We start from the raw sequence: 26,981 nt of genomic DNA on the forward strand, positions 1-26,981 counted from the left end.
GAAGAAAGATTATCCACTATTATTGTCCTATAGTATAAATAGATGAAGATAATACACACATATTACAGGAATGATGGATGAGGCTGAGAATGGGTTACAACAACCATACAAGGTTATTGTCCCCTTATTGCAAGTTGGGTGGGAAGATGCTTTTGAAGCTGAATGACTTGCAGCCACCTGGAAATATAAACTACCACTAGCATCTCCTGAAAGGGATGATGCACAGTCATTCTGTATTATGACCTCAGCATTTCAGGTGAAAACTGAAGCTGATAATGGTTTTTAACAACTGGAAGAAATCAGCCGCTCAGTCTTTATTGGCAGTGTTATCAACATGCAGATGGTAAAACAAGCTAACATATACAGATTTTTCATGTGAACGCATTTTGCTAACAGCCTCATCATCATCATTTGTTATTTATTTACAGCATTTGTATGGCTGAAGGGACCCAAAGCAAGTCACAGAAAAAATACCAAGCTACAATCTATAGAGCTCTGAGCCGCAGTGGTAAGTTATAGTACTGAGGTCCAAGCTCTGCTCACAACCCGAGTTCGATTCCGGCAGAAACTGGGTTCAGGTAACTAGCTTGAGGCTGACTCAGCCTTCTATCCTTTTGAAGTTGGTAAAATGAATACCCAGCTTGCTGAGGGTAAAGTGTAGATGACTGGGGAAGGCAATAGCAAACCACCCCATAACAAAAAATCTGTCAAGAAAATGTCATGATGTTACATCACCCCATGGGTCTGTAATGACTTGGTGCTTGCACAGGGGGGCTACTTTTTCTTTACCTTTACAATCTATCAATTGAAACAAATAACATAATAAAACAAACAAAACTCCTAATTGTTGTGGATGATGAGGTGCAAGTGACAAGATTATCAGACTCTCCTTGTTGTGGGCAGCAATAGCAGCCAACTCCAAGATCTCAGTAGTTAAGTATTCTAGCCGAATGAAGCTGAAGGATTTGCTTAACTCACTCAGCATAATTTCCTTTCTGCAGCAAGCAATGCACACAACCCATGAGGAATTGCAACCAGGCACGAGAACATACCTCTTTCACTCTGGCTTTCCTGGTTTGCTTTCTCCAGTCAAACATCACAACTTTTCTTAAGCAACAGTCATCACCAGCCTCCCAACTATGAGCCCTCTTTGGGTGTTGAAAACTACATGTACAGCTTCAGGGTGCCCATAGGCACCTGTATGTTCACATGAGTAGTCTATCTACATACATACCAAACATATCTGGTGACATGTATGTCCAGGTAGATGCGATCTAACAACAAAGCGAGCAGAGATGATGGTATCCCAGTTGAGCTATTCAAAGTCCTAAAAGATGATGCTGTTAAAGTGATGCACACATTATGTCAACAAATTTGGAAAACACAACAGTGGCCACAGGATTGGAAAAGATCGGTTTATATTCCAATCCCAAAGAAGCGTAATGCCAAGGAATGTTCAAACTATCACACCATTATACTCATTTCACATGCCAGCAAGCTCATGTTAAAGATTCTACAAGCTAGGCTTCAGCAGTATGTAGATCAGGAACTACCAGAAGTTCAAGCTGGGTTTCGGAGAGGTAGAGGAACTAGAGATCAAATTGCCAACGTTCGATGGATTATGGAGAAAGCACAGGAGAAAAACGTCTATTTCTGCTTCATTGACTATGCCTTTGATTGCGTGGATCACAACAAATTGTGGCAAGGCCTTAAAGAGATGGGAGTACCAGACAACCTCACATGTCTCCTCAGAAACCTGTATAAGGGTTAAGAAGCAACTGTCAGAACGGGATATGGAACAATTGATTGGTTTAGAATAGGAAAAGGAGTTCGACAAGAATGTATATTGTCACCCTGCTTATTTAATTTATATGCAGAGTACATCATGAGGAATACTGGCCTGGAAGAAGCACAAACTGGAATTAAGATTGCCGGGAAAAACATCAACCACCTCAGATATGCAGATGACACTACCCTAATGGCAGAAAATGAGGAGGACCTAAAGAACCTCTTGTTGAGGGTGAAAGAGGAGAGCACAAAAGTAGGCTTGAAACACAACATAAAAAAAACTAAGATCATGGCATCTGGCCCCATCAAACCTTGGCAAATAGAAGGGGAAGACATGGAAGTGGTGACAGACTTCACATTTTTGGGATCCAAGATCACTGCAGATGGTGACTGTAGCCATGAAATTAAAAGACGTTTGCTCCTTGGGAGGACAGTTATGGTGAACCTGGGCAGTATAATAAAAAGTAGAGACATCACCCTGCCAACAAAAGTCCATATAGTTAAAGCGATGGTATTCCCAGTAATAATGTATGGCTGTGAGAGCTGGACCATAAGGAAGGCCGAGCGCAGAATAGCTGCTTTTGTGCTGGAGAAGACTCTTGAGAGTTCCTTGGACTGCAAGAAGATCCAATCAGTCCGTCCTAAGAGAAATCAACCCAGACTGTTCACTGGCAGGTCAGATGCTGAAGCTGAAGTTCAAATACTTTGGTCACCAAATGAGAAGGGAGCACTCCCTGGAGAAGATTCTGATGCTAGGAAAGACAAAAGGCAAAAGAAGGGGATGGCAAAAGATGAGAAGCCTGGACAGTGTTACTGATGTAACAAACACGAATTTGAGCAGACTTTGGAGGAGGTGGAAGACAGGAGGGCCTGGCGTAACTTTGTCCCTGGGGTCACAAAGAGTCGGACTCGACTATGTGACTGAACAACAACAAACCCTGAGTCCTGTTTTACAGGGGATGCCAGTCTAGAAGCCTAATTTATAAATAAAAAATAAAATATCTGGTTTAGAAAATCTGGGCAGGGCTGGTGGGTCTATGGCCTGGTTTACACATGCAGCAAAATGGGTGATACAGATGCAAGACAGAAGGGTGGCATATGGAGGATCATTCTGGTAACCATTCCCTACAAACAGAAAAACAGAACAGCAAGAAAGAAAAGCAGAACTTGCTGTACTTGTTTTATGTTTGCATGGAGGGTTTTTTTGGGGTGTGTGTTAACATCATGTTTACATTAGTTTTTTTAAACCATTCACGCCTAGACTTTGCCAGCTGTAATCTGAAGCTGTACCAGGACTGTACTACCTTGTACGCATTAAACACGTTTAAGTGTTCAACACATATTTTCTGCCTTGAAAGCAAACGCCTTAGCATACAGCGACCTAGTCTCGAAGCCATTTCCACAGCACTTAGAATAGTACATCTGTTTCACCTTGAATTTTGAAACCGTCTCAAGCATCTTTTTCGAAACAGAAAAGTAAAGCAAAAAACACCTTCGCAAAACACAACCAAATGCATATCCAGTGCATTAAATATCTCTAGCACCCTCCTCCAAACCCTCCGGAGTCAGAGCCGACGCGCAAATGAACTTCGGCGCCTTGCGACGCTTTCTCTCACACAGGAACCTTTTGAAACTTTCAGAGAGTAAAATGGAGATCGGAAGCCGGAGGGCGTGTGTCTTTCTAGCCTCTCAATCTCTATGATGCTGGTTGTGGGGGAAGGAATAGGTTGCGCTTGCGTGTTGCGTGGCTTCCTGAGTGGTTGGCGGCAGCGGCCATTTTGTGGAGCTTTGGGTTCCCCCTTTTCTGTCTCTCGGTTCTAGTTCTGGCCCTGCCTGGGCCTGGGATCTCGGGCTTTGTACGTTTCTTTATTGTGCGTCGGGGCCTCCCTCTGTTCCTTCACCTACTGCGGGGTGTCCAGGGCCCGTCTATGAGTGGCCGTCCCTACCGCGATGGAAGACGACGGGCAACCCAGGACGCTGTGAGTAGGGCGGGGTGAGGTTTTGGGGGTGCTGTGGGCACCCGGGGGGATGCTTAAAGGGAGGGGGGTTGACAGGCAACACTATCCGCTTGAAACAGGGAGATAATCCACAGGGCAGCAGCAGAGTTTGAAGAAAAAGCGGGTGGGCTGAGGGAGGAGAATACAAGAACATAAGGTTCCCGAGTACTGCTCGCTAATTGACATGGGGTTAAGAGCATGTAACCGAGAGAGGGGAAGAAGCGTGTCCTCGAGGTTACTTTAAGCAGAAGGATACTTTGGATGACAAAGGTTGCGAAACACAAATTTTTAAAAGTTAATCACCTGGTGTTTTTTTTTTCAACAAAAGCTTGTGTAGTACATGTTCGAATCGGAGGGACCTGCGCCAGTGTGTTGTGTGAAGCTAAAGAGTGGGCTGTGGGAATCCTGCACCAGCTATGATTAGTTAATGACCACGTATGTTGATATTCATAGGACCTGGGTATTTGGTCCTGAGAGGTTTAAAGTTTTCTTTTTATAGGATGAGATATAATTTAGGTTCCTTAAGTTCCATGAGATCAATTTATTCTGTGTGACCCATAATACTGCCACTAGGCAAGTTTTGAGATATATATTCAATGGATTTGGGATTCTGTGAGGCATTGTAGAGAGTCATTAGACCTGGGGTGTAAAACGTGGCCCAGTGGCCGAATCAGGCCTCCGGAGGGCTTCTATCAGGCCCCCGAGCAACTGGTTCTTGTCTGCTTCCTTCTCCTTCTCTTGCTTTTTTCTGCATAACAGCTTGCTTTGCAAAACTTGCTCAATCACAGCAAAACCTCTATTTTCTCAATTGGTTGAGGCTCCTCTCTTGGGGAGGAAGGGGAGGAGGGATAGTTTGCTTTGCCAGGCTCTCTCAGTCACACAGCAGAGCTACTGAGCCAGAGCTTCCTTTGCCCAGTTCCCTGGGTCCCATGGGAGAGCTACAAAGCAAGCACCCTTAAGACCAATGAGAGCTAATGTTTTAAGTTTTTTAAAGAAAACCTTTAATTGTGTTTGCGTCATAAAGTTTATGTCTCTGCTACCTAATCTTAAATAAGTACACATGGCTCTGTCCGACATGACCTGGCCCTGTCCAATATGACCCGGCCTGACAACGTCTCATTTATGTCAGATTTGGCCCTCAAAACAAATGAGTTTGATACCCCTGCAACTCTTCAGTATAGTCCAAGGTTGGCCAAACTTTCTTAACAGTTAGAGCCACATAGAATAAATGTCAGATGTTTGAGAGCCACAAGATGCAAATATCCACCAGCTGGCTTGGAGAAGTGATTTAAAGAGAGAAATGTTTTCTCCAAGTTGGCTGACAGGGTGGTGGGGACTTTGAGAGCTACGCAGTATGTGTGAAAGAGCTACTTGTGGCTTCCGAGCCGCAGTTTGGCCACCCCGGTATGGTTTTTATTATACTGTTTTTCAAATAACAAATCTCTTTCAAAATGCCTCAAATCAAGAGAGAAGTCCTATGTATAATGTCCCCATAAAACTTCAAAAATGGTGGTAAGCGTTACAAGTATAATATTAGAGAAACCCAAGAAGGGATTGGTATGTGCAGACTTAAACAGAATATGAGAGAATTTTTAAAGATGCAGAGGCGTGATGGAAGATGTATGTATTTAGTGTGAGGGTGCTGAAGCCAGAGTCCAAAGAGTATAGCAAGTGAAAGTAAGGTGATTTACGAAGTAGAAAGGAAGAGACTATATGGGAATAATTTTTAGTTGGAAGGTATGATCCTGACTGTGATACAAAATTGTTGTTTGTAGTTGAGATATTTGCTGAATCTTGGAGACTGATATATGAACCTTATGTTTGCAGACCAAACTCTCTTCTTGCAGAAGAATATTTGCTACTGCCCTACAAAATCTTGTATATTCTTAATAGCTTTATTTTATTGTCTTGGAACAAATTAACATCTCTTTTGTCTGACTTGTTATTTTTTAAAGAGAAGGGACTACTGTGGCAACATCAAGAATATGGGTAATAGACACTTTCTGAGTGTCTGTAATAACTTCACTACTTCTGTGACTGGTACTTAAAAGGCTTCTGACATTTATATGCAAGATATTGACAAAGCAGCTGCATTTTGAGTGCTACAAACATTTATTTGAGTTGATGAACCCAGGGCTGAGCAGTGTGTTCATGTTGACCATGTTGGAGATACTGTGATGGAGAATAAGTAGTTAAAATATGCAAAATAGCAGTGTATGGAATGTCTGCCTCATGAAAATATGGATGTGAAAATAGTGAACTTGCTTTTTTCTACAGTACTTCTGAAATTTTATGCTGTAATGTCAGAAACTGAGCTAGCTTTTAAACATTTTTTCAAAAGGTGAGCCAGTTTGGTGTAGTGGTTAAGTGTGCGGACTCTTATCTGGGAGAACCAGGTTTGATTCCCCACTCCTCCACCTGCACCTGCTGGAATTGTCTTGGGTCAGCCATAGCTCTGGCAGAGGTTGTCCTTGAAAGGACAGCTGCTGTGAGAGCCCTCTCCAGCCCCACCCACCTCACAGGGTGTCTGTTGTGAGGGGAGAAGACATAGGAGATTGTAAGCCGCTCTGAGTCTCTGATTCAGGGAGAAGGGCGGGATATAAATCTGCAATTCTTCAGTCTTAAAAATCATAAAAATTTGAAAATGGAATTTGCTCATTTGTTCGGCCCTTATTGAGGGAGCTTGAGGTAATAGAAAATACTGCCCAGACCTTTAGTATTTTTGCCACCATATTTTCAAAAGTCTCTGTACCATTCAGTGTAAAAATCAGTGTTGAATGTTCAGGATTAGGACTAGAGCCTCTGGGCTGAATATGCCCCAGAGGTGGTGAGGGGTTCATGTGGCTCATTAGAAGAGCTTTTGCTTTGCATCAGTCCTGGGTATGATCCTTGGTATCTGCCGTTAAAAGGACCAGGCAATATGTGATTTTCAGGACTCTGCCTGAGACTTTGGAGAGCCACAACCTGTCTGAGTAGACAGTACTGACTTTTGATAGACCAGTGATCTGATTCAGTATAAGACAGCTTTCATATGTGTTCATGTTGTCCACTCCTGCCCTGGAATATGTCCTTGAAAGTGGAAGACTGACTGTAGAATTTTTGGCAGGTTTGAGGAAAGAGCTTCAAAACCGAATTGGTGGAGTGAAAACAAATGTGTGTGTTTTGGAACCAGAAAGAGTTGGGAATATAATCCCCCCCCTTTCTAGAGAGATTAATTAATCTTTTTATGATTCGTTAGAATAATTTACAAAAGTTATAAATGATTTAAACATGTTGTCAAGCCTTGCCTCCTGATACATATTTGAAATCAACTCCCCTACTGTCTCTGAATATTTAAGAAGGGATGCTAACTGACTCAGAAATCCAAATTAGGAATGGGGCTTTTTTTGGCAAACAAGGAAAAAGAAATGACAGTGTGTACAGTGGGATTAAATGTAGCTGGCAGCAGCTAACAAATGTCCATTGTGGTTAGTCTCTTTTTAAGAAGGTTTTTTTTTTTGAAGCGTTAGAATTAAAGATATCTGTCTTTCAGAAGAGCAAATGTGTGTGCTTGCATGCTCTTAAATGCATAGGGGGTAAAAATATGGAAATGTAGACCTTTTTATTTTCTTGCCCTCAGACTAAGTTGAGAGAGAGATTAAGCAAAATTGAAGTAATAGAAAATATTGCTATTAATTTGCTTTGCAGCGCACTCAGTGATGTTATTACTTTCTGATGTATAGGGCTTATTCCAGTTGAAAATCAGGGCTGGAAAAGTTCTCAGCATCCTGCTTCATTTTCCGTCTTACTCTCTAAGGCTGCAGTCCTATACATACATACTTGTGAGTAGTACCCATTTAATTTTACAGGGACTTAATTTTTAGTAAACATGCATACGATTGAGTTACAAAGTAAGGAGGAACACACATATAGGTACAGCTTCTTCCTTAGCTTATATGGGGATCCTTAGCATATATGGAATTCACAGTACTTTTTTCTTCTGACAGATTGAAAGAGCTGAGATTGGCAGTTTACATAGTACTGTGGTGTGACTCTTTACAAATTAGTGCTATAGGTAGTCAGTGACTCCTGTTTCTATGCTGTAAAAAGTGTACACAGTTTCCATAGTGCTTTGACTGCTGCCTGTATTAAGGGGACAGTTTAGCACTAAAGTTATTGTATGGTGATTTGTACCACATTCTGCTTCTCTTTCACTATAATACAAACTATTCTGAAACATTTTCCCCATCTTCTTGGCTATCTACATTTCATTGACAAAAGAAGAATAAAGCCCCAAACTTAAAATGTTATCATATTTTAGTAGGCTTTGTAGTGCTGCAGTGGGGCTTTTTATTCCAATTATAGGATTTTTAATTAATAAAAGTTCTGAAAATTGTGACTGAAGACATGATAAGTAAAACAACTCTTTGCATGGGGGCTTAACATTTGATATTAGGACATGGATTTTACTTTGATAAAGATAGAAAGTTGGCATTTAACATTTGTTGTACTTTAGAGAAGCTGGTACTTAGATCACTATGTAGTTATAAAATTGTACTGCTGTGTAGTTATAAAATTGTACCTAGGACCAGACAGTTAACCCTTTAATGCAGGATACTCCATTATCAAAAACACACAACTTATTGCCCATGTCATGCAGATATCCCACAACTATAGATAACAGGTGGAAGAGAAGAGTCCAAGATATGTCATAACAGGTGTCTGCAAAACAGTTCTTCTATAAAATATAGCAGTGGTCCCCAATCTTATTGAATCTGGGGACACCTTTGGAATTTTAAGAGGAGGTGGTGAGCAATGTTCCCTCTAAGCTGCAGAGTCTTGTGAGCAAAAATTTCACTTTGTGAGCTACTGGTATTAAAATTGTGAGCTACTGACATTAAAGTTGTGAGCTACTGCATAAATTAGTATACTCTGGAGTCATCCTTCCTGAGCTAAGATGAAAATGTGTGAGCTGAAGGCTAAAAATCTGTGAGCTAGTTCACACTAACTCAGCTTAGAGGGAACACTGGTGCTGAGCACCTCCCTAAAATGGCTGCTGTGGGAGCCAGAGGCAAATTCAAAATGGCTGCTGCAGAACTTGGTGCCAGATACAATATGCCCCTTCTCGCTTTGCAAAAGAATTGCAGAAGAAAAGTAAAAACAAATGTAGGTAAGCTGAGGGGGGGGGGATAGTTGAAGAGAATGGGGAATAAAAAGAAATTATTAAAAGCCCGAGGGGGTGGGAGGGAGAAAGACAAAAGGAAATAAAAAAGAAGGAACACTTGAAGGAGGAATGGAACCATAAGCTCACATGCTTACTAATCTTACTGTTTCACCAGTGGCTGTAGCTGCTGTTGCAGCTGTGGAAGACCCTTTCATTTGAATAATAGCCAGTAATAAACTCTGCCTCACAGCAGTCCTACCCATTTTCTGAAAAACTCATCTGGTGTCAGTTGGAGCTGTGTTGGGGAACATCGGAATATATTCTGATCTTTTTAAATAAAAATCATGTTAACAGCTGCTCCTAGCATGAATACAAAAGATACATACATACTGCAAGATTAGGAACTCTGGATACTGTCAATATGGTAAGGGGGGGGGGCAGTTAAGATTATTTTGCAGTTTCTCAGTTGAGCATCTCATGAATATTATACAATTGATATAATTCCCCTCTGAAAGATAGTGCAATTCTAAGATTTGCCAGATGTTTGGTAATGTTGATGTCTTTTCTTCAGATGAGACTTTCAACAGGCCTTTTATTGATATCCTTGACATGTTGTTCACTGAATAAACTTTTGCATGTTATCTTTCATATGGTAGAATTGTGTGTATATTGAAGGTAATAGCTTGGTATTTTTTTACTGGTCATAAATTGTGAGTCAGGTTGTAAATATAGCAGCCTGCACTCCTGCACAGAATCCTCCATGTCAGCTACAGAGAGCGGATGGGGGCGGGGCTGTTTGTAGATGGTTATAAGCATGATCCTAGGGATGTTTGCTCAGAAATAAGTCTCAGTGCATCAGTAGGTCTTAGGAAAAGGTAGGTATGTACAGGACCTTAAACCTTAGTTAATTTTATAAGCTGAATGGTTGTATTTTATTTTACTGAACTTATATAATTGTTCTGTGCACAGCAGCAGTACCTAGTATTGGAACCTATATATGTCAAATATAAACTATTTGTTATCTATTTAGGTTTCTTTACTATGGCTGTCAATGCAGCATAAGTGGTGTCACATGAATTAGTGAGACAGCCTGTAGAGGTATGGTATATGCCTTTCTCTATTTCATTACTTACAGTTTTACCATTTTTTAAAAAAGATAGTATAGGAAATAGCTTGGAAAGTAGTATTTTGAACACATACTCGGTTTGTTTCAATTATTGTATTCAAGTTCTCTGACCTTTAGGGTACTCATTCCAAATAACTTTCCTAGTAGCAGTTTCATTACGAAGCAAATAACTGAATCGGGCCTTTCTTTAGGCTGCCTTCTCAGTTATTTTCCTTGTTGAAATTACTTCTTGTATAAGAGCCTGCAGATTTTTTTTCTAAATATCTTCCACCTTTGGGTGATTAGGAATTCTAGAACTGTTCTTTACTATGGTATGGCAGATGTATTTATTTTTGAAACATAACATCATACAAGTAGTAGTTACTCTAAAATAACCTCCAAGCAACACAATGCTTATGAAAAATGCTGTATAATACTAAATTATAAAATTTAGTATTTAGTATACTTCATCTTGCAGCAAGCTTTCAAGGTGGCTAGTAGTCTTGTCCCAAATGATGTGGATGGAGGAATAACTCGGCAGATGCTGGCAGTTGCTTGCCTAAGGGCACCCAGACTAGCTGAACTTTGAACTGTTGGCATCTGGTTTAGAAAACTGAGATATTGCACATGATAATATCTTGTATGCCTGTTCAGATTGACCTCTGAAGAGGCTCATATATTACCTGTTCCTACCTTCTGTTTAGCTGAGGCCCAAGGCTCATATGCTAGCCATTACTTTTCCCTTTATAGAACAGCCAGCTTGAAGAAGAGAACATGGAGGCTGATTCTTCCCTCTGTTGTTGTCTGTCAGCACTAGTATTCAGCAGTTACTGTCTCTGAACATGGAGGTTCCATGCCTAGTTTAGTTAATAGCCATTAATGTTGCTGTGGGGTTATTGTGAGAATTGCTCTGGAGATGACTTCTGTGCTGTGAGTGAGGAGGCTGAGAGTGGATTTTCACAACATCACAAACCTACAGAAAAAGCATTATGGAAATAAGACTTGCAGTCAGTCTAGCACTAATTGTGTACAGCTTTAGGTGAAACAGGGTTGGAACCAGATGCACTGATGACTAAACCCACAATATAGCTGAGCTGCGAGCACCTCAGTTTTAGTTCATCCTACCTAGCTCCTGATTTTCATATTGTTCCTGTGGTCTGTGTTTTCTGGAGGATCCTAGTATCCTACAGAACTAATAACAGATTCTCATTTCTCAATGTGATTGTGCCTTTTCCTTTTGTCTTCTTGCCTACTGAATTCCAGAGATGCTCATCACTTGCCTAATAAATTATTCACCTGAGTTGAGATAGGCCTGGATAGCTCCTAGATGTGTAAAATAATTTTTTTTTCATCAAGTGGTTTCTTATCTTGATGGATATTTGTCAGTTGATCAGCTGGCCAATGAAATATGTTCTGATTCTTTAATTAGTTCATTCTTTTTCAAATGTATAATTTTATTGTTTTATAGTTAGATGAAAAAATTTTAAGCACTACATTTATTCAGAATTACAAAAATGTAGTCATGAGTAATTATGAAATCTGAAACAATTGTACGCTCAATAAAGTATAGATAATTTTATTTGTGTAATTCATAATTCTGCCATAAATTCTAATAAGGTTGATGGGGAAATTGTAAAACCTCTGAAGAAAAGTGGCAGAAAAATATTTCTGGTTGCAATGAGGAAACCACTGCTATTTTAAAATAATTTAAAGTGAGTGTGATGCTCTTGTTTTCTCTGGCAAGCCTTTTCAAGAGTCAAAATAACCATGTATGTGTGTGTGTGTATGTGTACATGGCCATTTCAGCACTTGGTAAGCTGCAGGAGGGGGGATAAGAGTTCCATGTGGTGAGGCCAGTCAGAATCAGGCCTCCGTGATTTTTTAAAATGTCTTTTGAATGGTGGCAGCCATGAGGACACCATCATATCTGGTTTGGCCCTGAATTTCTGAGATTGTTTCAGTACTAGAGCAGATATATTTTTTCTAAATGTAGAAATGATGTATTATGCATACTAGTAAATGTTGTGCTCGTTGAAGGAGAGTGAGCTTGGAAGAATGCATGTGCATAAATGCTGATAGCAAAGGCTATTCTTGTTAAGGAGAAGTAATTTGGTGCTCCTGAAATAGATCATTGTCTAGTTTGAGCAAGGCACAAAGCAACTTTCTTGACTTGATGAAATATTTGATCATGGATGTCAGTTAATGGTCTTTGAAAGCCTTTATTTGTAATAAGATGTTTGACTTAAAATGAGACTAATGGCTTCTAGTTATAGTTGTGTTGAAACAGAGGTCTGCTTCATGAGCTGATGTTTTTAGAAATTTGGGCTTTAAGGAGCTTCACATAGTGGATTATTCTGGGCCAGTGTAAATAACAGTGAAGAGATCAGGAGTGGACTGCCCCCTCCTTCACGGAAATAATTTCTATTTCCCACTTTAAGTTAATGGAATAATTGACATTTACTGGCATAGATATGCATATACTTTCCCATCTAGAGACTCCTTTTAAAAGGGCCTATGCCAGATGTCCAAATTACTTTCTCATTCTGAGAATTTAAGAGATGGGTTGTGCACATTCTGTGAAGCAATCTTTTGAAGAGGAAATTCTCAAAAAAATTGACATATGTGTCATGGATCAACTGTTCCCTTCTCAGTTGCAGTCTTAACTCTCTTTAAGGGTTTAGTTCTCTCTTCTATGAAAGTGTATCTTTTTATTAGTCTATTCTATATTCTTTGAACGTGAGTGTTCTTTGACAACAAAAATATTACTAAAGGTTTGTGAGTTCTTAACATCTTTGCTGTATAGACATTCTTAGAGCATAGAATTATGTGAACTACTTAATAGTGTAAACTTAAACTTTATATGCTGGTATTGCAGCCTTTGCAAGTGGTGAATGAGTGGATTAATATTACCTTTTCTTCTGTTTGTCTAGCTATGTAGGAAATCTCTCTAGAGATGTGACTGAAGTACTTATACTTCAATTATTCAGCCAAATTGGACCTTGCAAAAGCTGTAAAATGATAACAGAGGTAAGACTTTTCACAGCCTAATTAATAGCAAATATATATACAATTAACATCATTGCCTGCATACCACACCTCTTTGCTAGGTTTGCAAAGTTTAGTCTATTAATTAGATTAAAATCTTGACTAAAAGTTTTTAATAGGGGCACATTTTTTCACAAAACTGTTAATTACTACTAACTTATTTTAAAAAGCATATGTGCATGCTAAATTATAAGAGCCTTCTTGTCTCCCATACAAGACGGAGTACCTCTTCTAACATGGCTTCTCTTACATGGCTTCTATTACATCACCAACAAACCATGTATTCTTTACTGCAAAACTGTCGCTTTTTTCCATATGGCAATTTATTGAGATTTAATCAACTGATATAAAACTCATTGTATAATCAGTTGACTTCTTTAAGTAGGTATGGTGAAAGCCTTCTCTGATAGAACAAGCTTTTAAGAGTTCAGCCAACATATATTTAGTTCTTGAATGCTACCATTAGTCTTATGCGCAGAATAGCAGTTGTGCTTTGGATATGACTGTTGGAAGTACAAGCTTTTCATAACATCCCTTTTACTTTATTGACACATTCCTTTCTTGCTTCCATTGGAATAACCAAGCACTTTCTGTGATGAGAATAATTTTGCAAACAACCATTGTTATCTAGTAGACAAAACTGTTGAACTTGATTTCACTTGTGAGTTTTGAGTAAGTTCTTATTTGTTTGACTCTAGATAATTCTGTGCACAAGCAGAAACAAAGATCCCTAACTAGAAAATTAAAAATACTTACCTTTTTGAATATTGTGGACTGCAGGAATGATAGCTACTTTGAAACTTGGAATAGAAAAGAACTAGACATAGAACCTAACTAGAACCACTTTTTCTCTGTGACTGTCATGTTTGAAAATAATACATTGGAATAAGGAAATTATAAAACCTTTATCTACATAGTATAATAAGCAAGAGTGATGTTCACTCTCAAATAACCTTTGCTGTATAGACAATCTATTACTATCCCTCTAAACTGTGGAGTCTGTGAGCAAAAATTGTAGTTTGTGAGCTACTGGCATTAAAATTGTGAGCTACTGCATAAATTAGTTTGCTCTGGGGACCATTTTTTCTGAGCTAAGAAAAAAATGTATGAGCCAGAGGCTAAAAAAACCCTTGTGAGCTAGCTCACACTAACTCAGCATAGAGGGAACACTGAATTGGGACACGGTTTTGATTTTTTAACTTAATTTTTCATTAACTTTACAATTAAAATTTTACATCATTAATAACATTAAAAGAAAATAAGCATTTGCAGTAACATTCATCTTTCTAGCTTTAAGTAATATATTTTCCTGGATTTTTTTCTCAGCAACCCGATAGCAGAAGGGTCAACTCTTCTGTTGGATTTTCTGTTTTGCAGCATACAAGCAATGACCCTTATTGCTTTGTGGAATTTTATGAACACAGGGACGCAGCTGCCGCATTAGCTGCTATGAATGGGAGAAAAATTTTGGGAAAGGTATGTTTACTTAGAAAAAAGAATAATATAGTAAATGAAATAAATAGTTTAACTATGATTCAAGGAAAAAAATGATTCCTTTAACTGGAAATATTTAATTCCGTCATTGAATGTTTCTTTGAAGAGAAAACATTGAGCATATGTTGTATGTATTGAATTTGTTCATGCTTTCAAGAATTATAAGTTGGTGCTGAGAGTTTTTTCTTGTTTTCAGGAGGTCAAAGTTAATTGGGCAACCACACCAAGCAGCCAGAAGAAAGATACATCAAGTAAGTAATGTTAGGGTTCTGGAAATAATCTACCAAAATTACTTGTAACAGTATTATTCATTTCCAGAATGTATGGTTTTTTAGCTAGCTTCTTGTCCAGTGTGGATTTTCTACTGTAGTTAAAATACAGCACATTATCCAAACATCTTTCTTAGCTCAGGTCTGTTTATTGTTTAACATCAGATGTAACCTGCAAATTCAAATAGTAAATTGTATTACTCCTGCCTTCATAGTAATTGTTCAGGAAAGTTGTTATTGGATAACATTATACTTAATTGTGTTATGCTTTCTCTCTTAGATCACTTTCATGTTTTTGTGGGAGATTTAAGTCCGGAAATAACAACAGATGACATCAAATCAGCATTTGCCCCATTTGGTAAAATATCGTAAGTACCATAGCTTGTATCTTATCATTAGTGAAGAAAAAAGCTCTTATACAAGATTCTTCTTCTTTTTAAGTCAATGTTTTTTCACTTTGCTCAGATAATTTCCTGATAACAGTGCAGTGGGTGCTTTATACTGACTCTGTGCCCCTATGTTGTCCCATAAAACAATGAGTCCTCTACTTCAAACCTATTAAAAGCTCTGTGCTTCACCACATACTTTGTACTTTGGGTTTTTAACATCACTGAAAAATGAAACAGAAAATCATGTTTTATTTTAGTTTACTTGGTTCTTGGGGTTCATACAGAAACATTTCAAAGTATTTTGCATCTAATAATTGTATAGGCAGTGTTTGATCACATGTAAATTAGCATAGCAAGTTATAAAATTTAGTTGTGTGCATGTATCCTTTTCCTATATTTTGTAGTCTTGAATGGGGGGGGGAAGGGGGCCATATCAGGAGGGATGAGAGTTAAATAATAATATTTCAGGAGCAAACCTTTTTTGTTGTTTGCAGTACCCCAAGCATGTTAAGTCTCCCACCCTTATCCCAAAGCTTCAGTAGATAGTAAAAACTTGATTAAATTTGAAAATGAAAATTGCTTTTGAACTAAATGTTTGAAACGTTGCAAGCATTCCTTTAAGTGCCAAACCATGTTTGTCTCTTTTATTTGCACAATCTAGCTTTTTAAAAAAACCCCTCTTTTATTTCTTTCACTCCTTTTAACACCTTCCCCCAAACTCAAACCTGAACATCTTATGCTATTTTATGGGAATGTATATGTCTGTTAAAAACAAACTCTTTTCTCTACCCCCTGTGTACATTCAAATGAAACATAAATCTTATTTTGTCTATTTTGTTTGTTTTACTTTTTATCTCAGTGTGGTAAGTAGTACTGTTTGCTAGCCAATGTAAAAAGGTTTAATACAGGTTACTGTTTCTCAATCTTTATTTATACCTGAGACCTGCAGTTTTTCTAAAGTCCAAGTCACAATTAAAAGTAATAGCATTCTGGTTATTTTGCAGAATTGCTCATAAGAATGGACAGGATCTTGAAGCTAACTGCAAGGAACTGTGCACACTGGAACTCAGTTGTAGATTTTTTTCTCATTTCTATTTATTCTTATTATACATTATTTATATATACATATTTTAGTATTTACATTTTAACATTCTATATTCAGTGCAGTTCTATATTTCCAATCATTTAACTTACTCACTAAAATTTATGTGTAAAATTTGTTGTTTTCGTACTGGTGTGCTTAGCATTGTTGTTAGTTTTATTCTCCTTTCTTAAATTTCTGAAAATGTCAATTTTTCAAAATTTACAGCTGCCCAAACTCCAAAATGATGGTAGAGAATTGACCAAGAAAAATAAAGAAATCTGTTAACAGGCCATGTATGCCTTTTAATTCCTATTTTTTTCCTCTTTTTCAATTTTTTAATATTTCATATTTTGTATCACTAGGGAGAGGGCGTTTATTTAGAAAATGCATGGTAAAAATAGTTAGAAATGTTACAGTTACTTATAGAACAGTAAACCTTAGAGGGCCCTAGCTGATAGAGTAATAGAAAAGGAAACTGTTCCTTTAAAAAAAATCAAATCTGAACATTTCAGTTGTAGAAAGTGCAGGTTATGTGAATAGGTTGCATGTTTATTACATGTTATTTTTTTTTGTCCTACTGCTTTTTTCTAACAGGTAAAGAAGCATTAGGGAGAGGTTAGGTATGGCTATAGCATAGGGTTTACTGAGTTTATATTAGGGAAAATTATGCTCACAATACAGTGTGTGTGGTTCCTTTTAGTTTTTATTTTGAAAATCTTTAATATTTTCCTCATATAACTGTTCTTCTCTTCACAGGGATGCACGGGTAGTTAAAGATATGGCAACGGGAAAATCAAAAGGATACGGCTTTGTGTCATTTTATAACAAATTGGTAATAACAATGTCATTGTTTGTCTTTTCTTTACTGTAAATCTCATGAGCACGATATATATACTGAGAAACACACAAATACTTCCTTGAATGCCATGAAAATTCCTTTTTTCACTTTCTGATGGTTGGTGATGTGACAAAAGCAAGCTCCAGTTCCCCTGTATTCTGGTAGAGCTGTGGCTTAGGTTGCTGACTGCTGTTGTGATATTCTATTGTCAGTCAGAGGATGCAGACTATATACTTTTCAGATTTTACTCTGTATCTGAATATCTTGTTGTTATGTTTGAAACATCAGTTTAGATTTCCCTATCAGTGAGTTTGCTTAACATTTATTCATAGAATGTATTCTGTATCTATATAGGGTTGGATCCACTGTTTCCACAAATGGTGACTTGACAGAAACTCCAATGCAGCCAGCTTCCAGTTTCTTTAGCAGTCTTTTATTGCCTGCCCCGCATTTGCTGAGGTTCAGGGGGATGTGACATGGAGGAGTGCTGCATGCAAATAAATTCAAGTTCATAGAGCAAGCTTCACTTATGTGGGAATGGTGGGAGTATTTCAGCTGATTTTCTCTTTTGTTCAGCAGCACTCCATGTCATGCTGCAGAAGCTCTTGACCAGGGTTGTTTTTGGCCATGGCACCCACAGAGACTTCTCCAGTTGCCCTCTGTGTGTTTTAGAAAAGTAGGCAGGGCTATTGTGAAAACAGAAGCAGTGACTGGGTGCCATCATACAAATAAAGGGGCTGGGGATCAGCAGTAGTATGAGAGGCAGCTTCTGGATCAGCTGTCTGGTGGGTGAGAGGGGAAGTGTGCCTGGGGTGGCAGCAGTGACACTTGGATCAGCTTGTCTGGTGTGAGGTACAGCTTGAGGGCAGGAGCAGTGCCCAGATCACCTATCTGGCTGCATGGGAAAAGGAAGCATGAGCTGCAACAGTCCTGATCAGCCGCTCAAGCAAAACAAGAAGACGACAAGCACTTCTCAGAACTGAGACAGGGAGTAAAATGGAATATTGGCTCATTTCATGTTAATCCCAGGTGGCTGCCAAGGGGATCGGGATCAAGAGAGAATACTTCCTTGGTTGCCTTCTCTTTATATGTGTTGGTGTGTTATCCTCTACCCTTTGGTAGTCTTCTGTGAGTGTATGTGTTTTATTCATCCTTGGCCATCACAAGTGTGTGTCTGATCTTCCCCCTTTCCCCTCTGTGGTAATTTTATGTGTCTATTATCTTGCTTTGGTTTTCTGTGTTTGTCTTTTATTTCTCTCCCCCCCCCCCCCCCCCCATTTCTTCTTCTGTGCATGTTTTTATTCCACTTCTTCCTCCCTTTTGTGTGTATCTGTCTTTGGCTTGACTCTTCTGCATCTGCCTTCCTCCTGTGTGCATATGGCTTGGCTCTGGCTGCAGCGGCAGCCATTTTCTAATGGCTCCTTCCACCTTGTGTCAAAATTCCAAAAGTTCCTGCAGGCTTGAAAAGGTTGGGGGGACCCCTGTTGACCCTCAGCAGTTGCTTTTCAGGGGCTGCTGTGGAAAAGGAAACTAGTTAAAATGGCTTTGATAAACTTGCAGAAGTATTGGCTCCAACCTGTAGTTTGTAGATTAAATGTAACAGATGTATGCATAAAATACAACTTGCATTTTGGAAACATAGAAGCATTCTTGGTGGCTGCTGGAAGTCATTCCTCCTTCTCAGTCCAAGTATATGAAGGGTTTTGCTAAATCTAACAGATAAATGTTTAATAAAAACTTGGTTACATTAAGAAAATGATGTGATGGTTGAAGGAATGGATGTAAGACCAATGCAGATTTTGAAAATAATTTAGAAGAGCAAGGACTGTTGCCTATCTCTGTTTCCTTTGCCTTATCTCTTCCCTGATCTTGTATGAAAGTTTTTCAACTTAAATTGCCATTTTGTTTCCTTCAGAGGTTGCAGTCCTTCCAGTTTTCATTATTGATTTCAACTTGAGCAACTAGAATGCCTAGTAGTTCATTCCATTTATTGCAGGGGTGGGGAGGGGGGTATGGAATTAATAGGCAAATGGCAGGTAGTAGCTAGTGTTTTACTGTTTATTTAATTTTAGAAATTTGTACTAATTCACTTGGTTCAAAAGCTTATCTGTTGAACATGCTATCTGCTGAAAGCTAGTAGATCTCAAATGAGAAAATAGATATTTATGCATAAAGCCGGAAATTGTGTTTATAGAAACATTCGCTTTCTGCAGTACTCTTAAAGGCTATATGGTTTTCATGACACAGGCTACACATCTTAACAGTTTCCTTTTTGTTCAGATTGATTGCTCTGGTTTCAATATCAGGGCTGTATTCTGAGGCATCCTGCCCAGTTTCATTCCTGTTGGCAGTCAGAGATGGTTTGTTCTAGATGAGACACTAGATGTTTACCAGATAGGAGGGAAGCATTAGGAGCCCCCAGTGTTTTCAAGAAAGTTGGAGACTACACCCATTTCTGTCCAGAAATCACTGATGACCAAGCTAGAACTGGTTTTTCAAGTCTTTGGAAGCGTATTGTCTGGCCCAGGCAAAATTATATCAACCAATATTTGAGCTAGAATGACTAAAAGCAAAAAAGAACAACCCTCATTGTGACAGAGTTAGCATGACTATTGCAAAAGACACTTTTGCCTTGCTACAATTTAGTTATGTTACTAAATAGATGAGGATTATCTGGCATGGTTAGCTTTAAAAAAAATATGTTGCACCTAACAATAATTGGCAGTTATGCGTGGGTCTCTTTTATTAATTCAATGACTAAAATACAAAGAACAGATTGGACATGTTTTTGATTGCTCATCTGACCGTGTATGGTTCATGCAGAAAGTTGTCACATTTCACATGCATTTTGAGGAAAACCTTTTTTCCCCCCCTGACAGGATGCAGAAAATGCAATCGCGCACATGGGAGGTCAGTGGTTAGGTGGTCGTCAGATAAGAACTAATTGGGCAACACGAAAGCCCCCAGCTCCCAAAAGTACACAAGAAAGTAAGTGATCTAATATGGATTGGGGGGGGGGGACGGGACGGGAGTTGGGCTAGTCCTATATTCTGACTAATTTGCAGAACCTACCATTTGTAGCTCATTGCATAACTTGAAAATACTATTTGGAGAATTTCAGTAGTAACACTTGGCATTCATATCGTTGATTTAAAATGTTCAAAGTGCTTCATATTATCTTAATAGTCCTTTCAGAGGGTGACTGTAGCCCTTTTCAGACATTGCATACATATGCACCAAGAATCTCCCAACTGCATATAGACTGTCCTGATATACAGTGACAGGGACATCATGATTTCAGTACATGGAAATAGGCCACTGGATAGTTCAGGGTTCTATTTTGTGCATACCAAAGCACATAGGTATACAAAAACATGTTCAAACATGCTTCTTAATGTATGTGCTTGCTGGGCTTCTGGTACTTGTGGATGTGACAAATGATAGAAACTTTTATGTCATGATTATTTAGGACTTTATTCAGCAGACTTAGCTGTGTACTGCTTTGTTGTATAAAAACTGTTTTAGATTAAATAGGATTCTCTTAAAAGAGAAGAGATGGTATTTAAAAAAGAAAGAATGAGGATTAATTATCCTCTGAGCTTGATGTTGCAACTTTTAGACATCAGCCTAACTTGAAGGGATGCTTGTCATAAAGTGAGAGATGTAATGAAGTTAATAGTTTTAGCCAAAACACACATGCATACAGAGTACTTAGGAACAATTTATTCCTAAGTAAGTCTTTAAGGCACATCCCAAATGTTAATACTGGTTTTGGCATCCTTATTCAAGAAAGTGGTACTGTTTCTAGCAAATTTGTTCTCATTTTTAAAAATTGGGACAGTTGTAGGTCAGAACTACAGACTCTGATATAATAATAGAACTACATGTTTAATATAAATTTGAACATTTGGGTGACAGAAGGAACTAGCCGAAACGTAAATTGGATAAAAGCAAAGTAGATTAGTGGACTAATGTATGAAATCAGATACAGGAAAGGTATGAACATCAAATAAATAACATAAGAGCCCTAACCTGGATAGTCCAGGCAAGCCCAGTTTCATCAGATCTTGGAAGTTAAGCAGTATTAGCCGTGGTTAGTACTTGGATGGGAGACCTCCTTGAAATACCAAGTTGGGAGGACATGGGCAGTCTCTATTCAACCACCTCTCTGAATACCCAGTAGGGGTCACTCACGAGAGGTCAACATGACTTCCAAGTGCGCGGGTACACAGATAACACACAAATATACAAAAAATACCCCCCCCCCAAAAAAATAACACAAGTGGGGATCCATGAGAAACTTGCAGGGAGGGGGCATGTCTTCTCGTTTCCTGCCCTTTTCTGCCTCTCACACGCCATCCTGTCACCTCATCTCTTACTCTCTGTCGCATGTTTGTCATTCTCTCTGCCCCCTTCCCCATAACTCTCTTTCTGCCCTCTACCCAATCACTTTCTCTTTGTGCCCCCACCTCAACTTTCTTTTTCTCTCTGCCCAACTACCCCAGCATTACCCTCTCTGTTTTCTTTCTGTCCTCCACGCTGAGGCTCTGAGTCCCAGAGCCACTCTTGGCAGCTTGCTCTGATGAGCCAGCAGAGTCTTCCCCCTCATCTCTCTATGCAGTTCACTTGGAGCAGCTCATGATGAGCCTGCAGACTCTTCCCTTCCCACCATTCTCTGCAGCTTACCTTGAGCAACTCTGGGTGAGCTAGCAGAGTCTCACTCCCGCCTCCTTTGGTGGCTCGCCTGCCAAGCCCCCTCCCCATTCCCTTTTGATAGCTTGCTTGGTGTGGTTCTAGGTTGGAGCTGCCAGGACTATCTGCAGATTTCCACAGCCAGGGGCACACTTGGGAATTAACTATTCTGCTTTACACAGACAACATATTATGTTGCCAAATAAGCTAGGGACAGCAAATCGAAAAATAATAGTGATTGTTTGGGGAAAGATCAACCAGTTATACCAAGACAGAGGTGATGTCTATTGGGTTTAAATCTTCCTGCTATAACTAGCTAGCCAGATTGACTCTGTCAGATATCTGAATATTTTTCTGTTGGCTGAAATTAGAAGACATTGGAAAAATCTCTGAGGTTTCTCTAAGGCAGTCATTCACTTTTTTAGAAAACCAGGTTTTACAGTACTGCTTATGGAAGATGAAAGAGAGTGTAATTTATTGACAACCAACTAGTGACTTCATGATTCATAGCTTGCATTCTCATCTACTATACTAGACCAACTTTCAATATGATTAAACTGATGTAATGAAATCTAATCATCATTTTAGCACTGATGTTCTTAGGTATAAAAATACTTCATACGTGTTCAAACATTACAAAATGAAAAGTAGTTGAGAAGCAGATCTTACGTGTGTGTGCTTTTTCTGCAGACAGCACAAAACAGCTGAGATTTGAAGATGTAGTAAATCAGTCAAGCCCCAAAAACTGTACAGTCTACTGTGGAGGAATTGCCTCTGGATTGACAGGTAGAAATTAGTTATATGGATCTCATAACATTGCATATAATGCTGAGAGGAAAGATGACTGATAGAAAATATGTCCTCTTCTAGATCAGCTTATGAGACAGACATTTTCACCTTTTGGACAGATTATGGAAATAAGAGTTTTTCCAGAAAAAGGTTATTCATTTGTGAGGTAAGACAATACCATCTGTTTGGGATGTTTATTCTGAAAATATTTTACTATATTAATTATGCAAATGTTAGTTGATAAAACTTTATATTTTTAAAGAGGAAGAGTTATTGACTTTAAACATAGATACAGTAAATGGTGGAATGAAAGGGCTGAAGCCATTTGCTTTTTTATTTATCTTTGTGTTAGAGGTGTTTCTGTAGCCAAGTTGCTCAGTTACATCTCCAAAAACTGCAGATGTAGGCACTGTCCAGTATCTCAGAAGATGCCAGTCCACTCTTGCAGTAAATTGTGATTGTTTTCTCCACTGTAGAAATGTAACTTGTCAGCTTGTCCAGCAATGGGACCAGTGACTTGTATTTTTATTACTCTGTAATATTCCGTATACGATATATAAATAATTATAAACCATTTTGAAAGACAAAATAAAGTGCTTATGGTGATAAAATCTGCTTTCACATTTGTTTGCTCATCAGGTTTTCAACTCATGAAAGTGCAGCACATGCTATTGTTTCAGTCAATGGAACCACAATTGAAGGACATGTTGTTAAATGTTATTGGGGTAAAGAATCACCAGATATAACTAAAAACTTCCAACAGGTAATTTGACTATTAATTGATTTAAATGTGTTATTTTAAATAGTAATATCTTGGCCTTCAAACAAAGCCCAGGGCAAATGAGAACAGTGAAAAAAACAAAACAGAATGAAGCCCTAGAACACAGTGTATAATAATGCAAACCCAGCCAAACAATGAAACATGTTAGTTTTGCTCACTACTACTTCAGGAATCCAGATGAATTCACAATTCATACTTCCATCAGTCTAGCTTGCCACTTCAGATTCAATCAGAATTGAGCAGTCTAATACCTGTTTTCAGTAAAATGCTCTCTGAAATAGGCAGGTTTTGTAGGCTGTCTGGAGTCAAGGATGGGGAAAGGTACAGGTTATTTGAGACTGTTCCTTATTAAAGGAGCAGCAACATCGATAGCTAAATTCCTCGCTGATGCCAGTAGCAGGACCCAGAGGTCAAAGGATAGTTGGAAGAGCATATCTGACAATATATTAGTTTAAGCCAGGCCCAAGGTCATGAAGGGCTTTGGAGGTAACATCCAGCACCTTGATTAGAACCTGGAAGCAGATGGGAAGCTGGTGCAACTACTTTAGTTACAGTGTGATATGATTGCATCATCTCATCCCACTAAGTAAACAGGTTGCTGCATTTTGTATAAGCTTAGCTTGTGAGCTGTTGACCTCAAGTAAAGCATATTACAGTAGAGGTTATGGAAGCTTGGATCCACATGGCCAGATCAGCTGAGTCCAGAAGGAAAGACAATTTCTTTAACAAGTATAAGCTGAAAAAAGGCACTCTTTTCCTAGGCTTGCATTGCTTCCTTAACGAGCAGTTGGAAAACTACCTCAAGCCTTTTTGCATGCTTGGATAATAATAATTTCAGCTCCTTGTAAACAGGAAGGTCAATGCCCTCTAGAAAATCCAGTCTACCAACCAACACGTTGCCTAGATTTAGTTTCAGTTTGTAGTGCAGGATTAATTGGATTATATTGCAGTTAGACTATAAGTGTTTGCAAAAACATTTAGATGGTGTAGATGCATGTGGATTTTCCACACCTGTTACCTTTTCTCTCAAGGTTTTGAAAGATAAAAATTGTGTATTATCAGATGCTTGCATATAAATATCAAGATGTGTTTGCGCCACATCACGATAATAACATGGAAATGAAGGGACACAAATCCAGTTTTCCTCAGTGTTTGCTGAATGTGCACATACTAACTTTAGAAGTTAGTATGGTTTGGCTTCTACATATGCTGCAGTGTGTGCAGTTGCTGTAGTTGCTATAGCTAAGTGTTCTTTTCTTGAGGTTTTTCTATTTTCCCTTAGTTTGTTATCCCGGCTTTCCTCCAGGGAGTTCGTATTGCTATGAACAGCAGGTCTCCCCACCCCCACTATATTTCAAGTTTTTCTTTTAACTTCCAGGTCGACTACAGTCAGTGGGGTCAGTGGAGTCAAGTTTATGGGAATCCACAGCAGTATGGACAGTACATGGCCAATGGGTGGCAAATGCCATCTTATGGAATGTATGGGCAAGCTTGGAATCAACAGGGGTTTGGTGTAGAGTAAGTAGTTCAATTTTTTTCTATATACTATTTATAAATATTGTTCTTCCATGATAAAAAAAATTCTGTGCTATAGTCTTGCTCGGCGCCTCATTTGGCGTAATTATTGTTCTTGGCTAAGGTGAATAATTAATGTAAATTAGCCTGTGACTTCTGTGTTGATTTTATCTGTTGTTTCAGAAGGTTTGAGGAATTTGCTAGAGTTTAAGCCTCTACAGACATTCATTCTCTAAGATGTGTACATGAACATCATAGTTTTAGTTCCATAAAGAATTTTAAGTTGAGATGGCTGCTTGCAGAATCACATCCAGCCACCTGTTGTTATATTAGCTGGTCATGTTCATGAAAACATAACCAAAACATAAGTTTTGATTGTTGGAGGTATTTTGTAAGTCCACCAGTGCATTAGTTTTATATTTAGTCTCATGCATCTTAATTTTTTACTAACATTGGAACAGTACAGCTTTACATGCCTTTTGAAGGTGGGCAGACGAGATGCTTTACCTGTTGCCTCATGCAGCTTGTTCCACAACATGGGTTGAATCCTTTCTAAATTGCATGCACAGAAGTATGTACATCTCTATCCTAAAGCAGCTCAAACTGTTCCATCAAACACAGAGGGTTCCTGCAGGAGGGGGGAAATTGACTCTCCTCATGAGCATGTAGATATGACCATTTCCTTAGGATCCAATTGTATAGGTACACTTATAGGAGAAGCACAGGAGCTGGCTGTACCACTACATGCAGCAAGCGTGTTGCATGCAGGATCTGTTATGTGGAGCACAACTAACACAGAGAAGAACTAACTTGAACCTGCCATAACACTGCTTTCATGTAGATGGCTGCAGAGGCAGATTAAAATGCGAGAAGGCATACATTTTTAGAGCAGATGTTCTTTTCATCTTTAATTTTGGGCTCAAGACCAGTATCTACAACTACATGCTTTTTTCTTTTTGGTAGATGATGCTATTATGTCTTCATCATAAATTGTATATTTAGGCATCTCGGTAACAAGGTATATTCACTTTCTCTCTTTTAAATAGTCAAACACCATCTGCAGCCTGGATGAGTGGATTTGGTGCTCAGCCTGCCCAGGGACAAGCAGCTCCTGTAATACCTAATCAGGCTGGATATGGAATGGCAAGTTACCAAACGCAGTGAACTGGGACTCTCTTTCAAAGTATGGATTCAAGATAGGCTTCAATTTCCAGTGATATTCAGAAGACTGGACTATAGACATTTGGGGGGCTTAAAGAATATTTATTTTGAAAATTGAAAATGTTTGGAGCCTTTAGCACAGTGTTTTGCTTTTGGTGAAGGACACAAATGTCTTCTGGTTATGCCTTTTTAATTTTTTTGTTCATGGTGGATATGGACATGTTTTTTCTTTATGTAAAAAATTTAAAATAAAGTCAATAAAGACAACTCTGACTACAAATTTTGGTATATTAGGAAGAAATGTTTAATAATGTGATCCTTATTACCATTCCATTTTTTGCCTTCAGTGTTTTACATCACAGCTTTTAAAGAAAAAGAACATTAAAGTTGCTTTTAGTTGAATTCTAAAATGTGACACTTTGTGGACCATACATCATAGAAGACAGCTTTCTTCAGTAACCACAAGGCCAGCATTCAGAAGACATAGTTATGGAAAGAGCTTTTTTTTTTTAAATAAATCAACAATTTTTCCCCATGTGTGAAGAAACTGAAGTCTAGTAAAAATGTTGCAGCCCAATGAAAAAGTGCTGTCTGCATTACTTGAGCAAACACTTGTCCACATTCATGGAGCAGATTAAATCTTCTCAAATCCAGTTCACTTAGAGTGGAAAAACTGCATTTAATTTTTTGCATCAATCCCCCTTCCTAAGTATGGTGCTTTGGCAGTCATACTTGTTCTTTTACATAAAGTTTGTACTTAATGCAATGTTACAAAAGCATGTTCAGAGATAGAAGTAGCAATGTAATTATTCAAAGTAATACTGAATATACTCTACTGTTTTGCAGTGGATTGACAAGAATGTGCAGGACTGATATTTCCAAAGTTGGCTA

At 38.6% G+C, this 26,981-nt stretch overlaps 1 protein-coding gene across 6 annotated transcripts; it reads left to right on the forward strand.

Moving 5' to 3' along the window:
- The first annotated feature begins 3,459 nt into the window (after positions 1–3,459).
- On the forward strand, positions 3,460–26,357 carry TIAL1 (TIA1 cytotoxic granule associated RNA binding protein like 1). Of its 6 annotated transcripts, none has more exons than XM_060241520.1 (12): positions 3,460–3,767; positions 12,964–13,060; positions 14,405–14,554; positions 14,769–14,823; positions 15,122–15,209; positions 17,071–17,146; positions 20,032–20,140; positions 22,535–22,630; positions 22,715–22,799; positions 23,273–23,396; positions 24,793–24,932; positions 25,976–26,357. In XM_060241520.1, the coding sequence occupies exons 1-12, from the start codon at positions 3,739–3,741 to the stop codon at positions 26,091–26,093; spliced, it is 1,167 nt and encodes a 388-aa protein (XP_060097503.1). In that variant the 5' UTR covers positions 3,460–3,738; the 3' UTR covers positions 26,094–26,357. The 6 variants fall into 6 exon arrangements, with proteins under 6 accessions (XP_060097503.1, XP_060097505.1, XP_060097506.1 ...); XM_060241522.1 differs by having other exon boundaries at positions 3,487–3,767; positions 14,456–14,554; XM_060241523.1 differs by lacking the exon at positions 3,460–3,767 and adding an exon at positions 9,964–10,026.
- Positions 26,358–26,981: the final 624 nt, after the last annotated feature.

Source organism: Heteronotia binoei, chromosome 6, assembly GCF_032191835.1.
Source record: "Heteronotia binoei isolate CCM8104 ecotype False Entrance Well chromosome 6, APGP_CSIRO_Hbin_v1, whole genome shotgun sequence".
NCBI lineage: Eukaryota > Metazoa > Chordata > Lepidosauria > Squamata > Gekkonidae > Heteronotia > Heteronotia binoei.